At 37.3% G+C, this 7,016-nt stretch overlaps 1 protein-coding gene across 1 annotated transcript; it reads left to right on the top strand.

Annotated features, from left to right (window-relative positions):
* The first annotated feature begins 1,801 nt into the window (after nt 1-1,801).
* On the top strand, nt 1,802-3,448 carry LOC145039339 (histone deacetylase 5-like). The gene is made up of 7 exons (XM_078987409.1): nt 1,802-1,820; nt 1,972-2,074; nt 2,152-2,363; nt 2,448-2,512; nt 2,590-2,664; nt 2,854-2,931; nt 3,392-3,448. The coding sequence occupies exons 1-7, from the start codon at nt 1,802-1,804 to the stop codon at nt 3,446-3,448; spliced, it is 609 nt and encodes a 202-aa protein (XP_078843535.1).
* Nucleotides 3,449-7,016: the final 3,568 nt, after the last annotated feature.

Here is a 7,016-nt window from a genome sequence, read left to right as displayed (position 1 = left end):
CTGTTGCACCTCAATAACTGGTGCAAACTCAGCCCTAAACCTGGCTTATCATTCACTCCATATCATCACATCCAATGCGGCATCATCCCCAATAGCATGCCCAACCTCCTCCCACCAATCGCGTGCTCTGTCCTTCAGAAGACAAGAGGCGAGTCGTACCTTTTCCCCTTTGGGACACCGGCTAGAATGAAATGCGTTGGCAATGTCATCCAACCATCTGCTGCTAGCGATGGGGTCCCTAGCCCCATGGTATTCTGGAGCTCCGCAAGCTCTGAACTCTCGGAATGTCAGTGTACGCGCCCCCATCATGTCCATTATCTTAGTACGGAAGGCTTACAGCCTCTCATCCAAAATCTCAAACATGCCCTCCTTGACCGTACCAAAGATCAAAGGAGTCTGGTCTAGAATATTGCGTGTAATCTCAGCTGATATAAACTCTCTCATCTGCTCCCCGAGGTGCTCGGCTCCTGAACCCAAGTCTGATTCCTCGCTGACGCCTGAATCACCCATTGGTCTACCCCATAGCGTCACCATACTGCATAATATCACAACCACTATCAGAATACTCATCACTATCGAGGGATCACACATGCACTACAAGTTCCCCTGTTTCATATCAGCCCTCCCTGACTCGAGTACAGATCCTCCGTTTTCAGTAGTACGGGCCTATACTACCTTCCACATCTATCTGTCCTTTCTTCAAGGATTACCTCGACTCCACCAAGTCCCTTACTACTACTACTACTGATTCACGCATTACTCTCATCCTAGGCTTGTCCTAGGCACTCACACTACTAGAAAAACAACCTTTTATGACGTGCAATTAATGACACACAATGATAGAGGACGCGCATTTGTATGTGCCCTAAAAATTAATGTCGGTTTTCCAAAATTTGAAGGATAGAGGACATGCATTTGTGTGTGCCCTAAAATTAGTGTCAAACAAAAAAAAATTAAAAATACGGAGGGCGCTTATTTTAAGTGTGTGTCATCTACAAATGTCGTTTTATATATATATTTTTTTAACTAAATGTGCGTTTTAAAGAGGGATCCTCTAAATTTCTAAAATTCTAAAATTTTGAATACCCCGCTTCTGCACTTTCTCCTCTGGATCGCCTTATCTCTCGTAAAATCGCGCAGAGCCATTCTCTCCCACCTCTCTCTCTCTAACCCTAGAAACAACTATTGGGCATTCACGACGATGTCTTCTTACCATTCCTTCTTTCGTGCTCCATATTTTTGACGTTCGTTAGAGCTATCTTCTTCTCCCCTGTCGCCACCAACAAACCACAACCTTATTCATTACCATAAAAACCAAACTAATCTTTCACCTCTCCTAATCTCTCTCATAACAGTTAGGTTTTTGACAATGAAAAAAATTCGCTCTACTATTGACGCTCTTGTTTATGTATTTTTATGGTCTTCTGAAATTAGAGTTTCCTTGAGTGAGCTCACATTCAATTCTATGACTTGCCTCTCCTCTTCTCTACATACTTAATTACGACATCTAGATGTACAAATCGCTCCACTGTTGACTCAAATTTCTCCAATTTCTTTTGAATTTTCAGAATGTTGAGCAGAACGTGAAGGAAGTGGAGATTACATAGCATGATTTTTTTTTTGAGTTTTTGTTCTGGTTACAATCCCTAGGTCCGATTTCAAGAAATATCCCATTCCATTCAATGAAGCAGGTCTGATTCTTCTCTTCTGGTTGCACTAAGGTATGTCGTGCTTACCATTATTCATCTATTTTCTTTCCTTCCACAACAGTTATTACCTGTAACTAGATGGGGAAAACTTCATGAATAGTGGAAAGAATGGTATAAGGTATAACGGTAGATTCCATGTAAGAATATATGCACACAACCCATTTGATCAAATGTCTCTTTGAAGTTGTAACTTTGTTGGTTATAATATTGTGATTATCGAATTATCTAAATTAATTCTTCTTATGTATGTTGCATGAATTAGGTATTAACAAGATACTAATTGTTGATTGGGATGTTCATCATGGAAATGGTACTCAAAAGACCTTCTATAAGGACTCCCAAGTGTTGTTCTTCTCTGTACACATGTAAATGATTAGTTACCAATAATAATAATAATCTCTTATTAAAAATTTTGTGGTTAAAAAAACTATATATAATGTAGGGATGAGTATGGAACTTTTTATCCTTGTGGTGATGATGGATCATATGACATGAAGGGTGAGGGAGAAGGTGAAGGGTACAATATAAATTTTCCATGGGAAAATGGAAAATTTGGTGATGCACATTATATTACGGTATGGGACCATATACAGATCCATGTTGCAAGAGAATTTAAACCTAATATAATTCTAGTTTCAGCAGGATTTGATGCATGTCAGTTCTACTTCTACTAACTCTCAGTGTTCATAAATTTATGTTTATGGGACTATAATTTTTCATTTTTGTATTTTTAAACAGCTATTGGTGATCCTCTTGGAGGTTGTCGTATCACACCACATGGTTTTGCTATATTGTTGAAGAAGGTTAGCACCATTTTCTGAAAAATAATTCATGAAATTGTCTTAAGGTTTATTTAATGGTGGTTGATGGTTTTGTTTAGTTGATGGAGTTTAGCAATGTAAAAATAGTTATGGAATTGGAGGGAGGATACAATCTCAACTCAATAGCAAATTCAGTACTTTCTTGTGTACAAGTTTGATTAAAAGACAAACATATATTTGAACCCTCTGAGATTTATCCATTTGAATCCACTTGGAGAGTAATCAAAGAGGTAAGTAAACAACTTAATCTAAAATTCTATTTAATCTTTTTCTGAATTTCGGAAATATTCATTTTTTTTATTATATGTGTGCACGTTCGTTAGGAATTGCACGCATATTGGCCGATACTTGCAGAGAAGTTACCTGAGAAGTTAACCAGTAAAGTAACATCTCTAGTTAAGGTAAGAAAACCCTCTTTTTTGTCTTTTTTGTAGTGTGTTTATTGATTTGAGTTGAGGTCATGTATGGTGTATGTTGTAATAAAAGGGTTACCAGTTATCTGTTCAAATAAGTTGAACATGCTTACAGTGGCCGATCCAGTATACTGGAAGTGAGGTGTATGGACCTTAGTCAAAAGTGGGTCCCACCATCGATATTATAGAAAAAAAGAATGCCAGCTCGGATTCTCAAGTACGCATGTGCACCAAGTTTTTTGCAACCTCATCAACGATATTATAGAAAACAATTGCTTCGTCCCATGTCTACTGATCTACCAAACAATACCATAATCTATGTTTTTGTTATTATTCTTTGAGCCTTTTAGTATTGTTATTGAAACACTACAGGTACACACATACGCTGACCTATGTATTTATGTACTTTTATTTTTCTTTTATGTTTTCATAATGTTTTTGGTTTTAGGCGATTTTGGTTCATTGGTTTCAACTGGTTGATATATGGGTTCACCACTCAGCATGAGACACCACAAATTCCAAAATATCAAAGCTTTTAGATATGTCAATAGTATGCAAGACTATAATTTTTATCATTATGTTATGCTGATTCACATTGCCTTGTTACCTAAATCATGGGAATGGATGTGTGCAGGTTCACTGTGGGAGTGGAAGAGTGTTAACTAAACCCTTTGCTTTTTTTTTGGGGGGGGGGGGGGGTCTATCGAGATCGGTGGGTTTAGGAAGATTCCATACGATGATGAGACACCTGACAGTTGTTGGTGAAGCGTATGCCTAAACTGCTCTTAAAGACGCTGCTTGGAACCTGTGGCCTATAAATCCTTCTCATGCTAGCACATCTACATCTACTTCTTGTTCAAACAATCCAAATCCTTCCACAAGTACTGTAAGACACCGAGGAGGACACACTACTGGGGGTGGGGGTGGTTCCCTCATCAGAACCATGCCATCTCCACTTGTCCCAGATGCTGACTTTTCAAACATAATTGCCATGGCTGAAACCGTTCGTGAAGTCCTGCCCCATGTCCCTGATGAATTAATATTACGGTTACCTATCCTCTCTCTCTCTCTCTCTCTCAATTCCTTTTTATTTAATTTTTTGAATTGGACATGGACATGAACATGATATGATAAAAAGAAAGGCAATGGTGGTGGTCTGGTTAGTGGTCATTGGTCATTAGAGGGAGGTTGTGTGCTGACATCAGCCACCCAACCACACACAGTGTCCTTTAAGATTTGAGAGCTATGGTTTTTTTTTTCTATATAGGAAAATATAAGTTAGACAAAAATGTTGATCAAACTATAGCCCCCCTCCCTCCACCTGATTGAGCTTTTAGGGAATAATGAAAAACGAATTTGCTGTATGTATTATTGATTGAGATTATGTATGTGACTGATTAACTGGTTTGCGTTTCTTGTATTGTAATAATAATTAATTTAATGAAAGGGATCTATTATGTGGGACAGAGATAGGGATAATGGAGGTGGTCAAGTGAGATCTCGTTGCTTTTATTGGGGTCTAGTGTTTATATTTGGGACTTGATAATAAGTAGGAAAATGGATGTTTGTACCATATATCTTCAACCCATCTGGCTTTGAATGGCAGAAGCATGCTTCCAATTATTTTATTTTCTTTTCCCAAATTCATGAATCTATCTTATAAGATTTTGATGATTGGGATGTGATGTGAATAGAGTTGTGGAAGATTTTGATAGTTGGACTAATTGGCTTATGTATAAAGGGGAAGTTGGAGTGAAATTAGACAATAGTTGGGAATCATGGTGGGATGAAGAACAGGCACATATCCAAACAATCAGAGGGGGTGTACTTGAACCTATCTTGTGCTTGAGGTTCTTCATATTTTAATATGGGATAGTCTATAAGCTCCAACTCACTAGAAATAATACATCATTATTGGTACTTACAATTTTTATTTATTTCATGTTTTTTCTACGTGAAAATATACTGACAAAAAATACATTACATGACATGATATGTTGGTTGAGTAGCTATACGGGTTCTCATGGTTGGTGTTAGATGGAATTGTGATGATATACTCTCTAGTTCATAGGATCAAGGATTGTCTATTAGCCTGAGGTATTATCTGCAATGAACATTCCATGTTTGATTCTTCTAATAATTATATTAGCATATTAATTTTTTGACTTTTACTTGATCAGGTCACAAGAATTATCGGAGTAGGGGTTCATTAGTCTTAAAAAATTATGAAAGACAAGATGTAACTCTACATAGTTGGAATTTGATGTTTATCATCTTTGTGTATATCTTTTTAGTTTGTATAGCATTACATTGCAGAAGGTGTCCCTTAATAGCAATGTAGTATTAGGTTATATAGTTAGGGAAAACCTCTTAATAACAATGTATAATTAGATCCCCTTAATATAAATGTATTACAATTTTTTGACATGATGTTATTGGATGAAATTGATTGTTTTGGTATATATTTGTTTACATATTTTTTGTATTATGCGTAAATTAGTATATTAAAGACGTGTCGTAAATGCATACCGTAAATGGTTACTGAATATATGAGACACAAATGCATGTCATCTTCATTTATGATAGGGGCTTCCTTGATACGCATTGCATGTCGTAAACACGTGCATTGTAAGGTTACGACACACAAATGCGTGTCGTCTTTCTTTATGACAAGGCCTTCGTTGATGCACATTGCGTATCATAACTGCACGTCGTAAATGCGTGTCATAAATGTGTGTCGTAAATAGACAACACACAAAAGTGTGTCGTCTCTCGTGATGATAGGGCCTTCCTTGACACGCATTTATGCGTCGTATGAGCATTCTACGAAACACATTGCGCGTCGTAAAAGGTTGTTTTTCTAGTAGTGTCACCATCCTACTCTCCTCCATCAGTTGCATAAGAAGTCCCTGCTATCTAATTAGCTCACGAATACTATTAAATATCACTAAGACTAGATAATTCTTCGAATGAGAGGTTCTATCCTACAACGGTTAGACTCAAACGAGAGCTGTGAAATAAGGCTAAACCTAACCTTCTGAAATTATTTAGTCCTCGCAATATGCAACTTAACATATTTTTTTAATAGATAGTAAAAGATAACTAGAACTCCTAACAGCAAAAAGCAAGTAGCATTCGAGCATTGAGTACACACAATCAAGCATATTCTAATCAGGCCATCATACTGACTAATTTGTACAAGCATGCAATTCATAAAGATGATATACATATAACAGGCACATAGGCATCCTCCCTAGATCCGTAGGCCTACTCTAGCATGCATTTCTCATAAACTTGTATGGGTAATTTGGGAGTACTTACTTGAGCTCGGCGGGTTGCAAGCACCACACCCTTTTCTCTTTTTCAAAAATCCATTTCTTTTTTCTTTTTTTAGAATTCTTTTCTTTTTTCAAAAATCCTTTTATAAATTTTTTTTTCTTTTGAAAATTTCTATACCGATTCCTTAGTTTGAGTTCAGACACACCCGAATGCATGCTCGAATCCCTCAAACCAAGGCTCTGATACCAACTTGAAACATCCCCAAAATATGGACCAAATTTTTTGTTTAAATCATTAATAAACCATAATAATCTAAACATCATATAAAACCATAAGTCATGTATCTCAAAATATCATTACATATTTCAAAATATATCAAAGTATAATCATCCAGGCTAAAACGTCTTGGTGTGTGCAATTCGATCATCCTAAGCTCTTCCCTCCGCTACAGGAAGTACTTGAAACCAAAACTAAGATCAATAAGCATGAAGCTTAGTGATTCTCCCCAAACTACCACATCCCATACACATAATCACATATAATGGACCCCCACCCGCTGCATCGGGACTTGCATGGCATCGGGCCTCGCCTGGCATCATCGAGCCCCGCTCAGTATACAGATTTGTTTCAACTTAGGCCCCGCCCGCTATACACATACAAACATATAATCATGATCATTTTAGTACAACAATCAACACAATGCTATGAGTGTCAGTCTCAAGGCCACACCTATCTTGGGTCCCGCCCCTACTTTACTACTAATGAGATATGGAACCCCATCCATACTCAGCTAG

Source organism: Lactuca saligna, chromosome 4 (assembly GCF_052625555.1).
Source record: "Lactuca saligna cultivar CGN05327 chromosome 4, ASM5262555v1, whole genome shotgun sequence".
Taxonomy (NCBI): Eukaryota; Viridiplantae; Streptophyta; class Magnoliopsida; order Asterales; family Asteraceae; genus Lactuca; species Lactuca saligna.
Note: the sequence above shows the minus strand (reverse complement) of the source record. Positions and strands in the feature narration are given on the sequence as shown.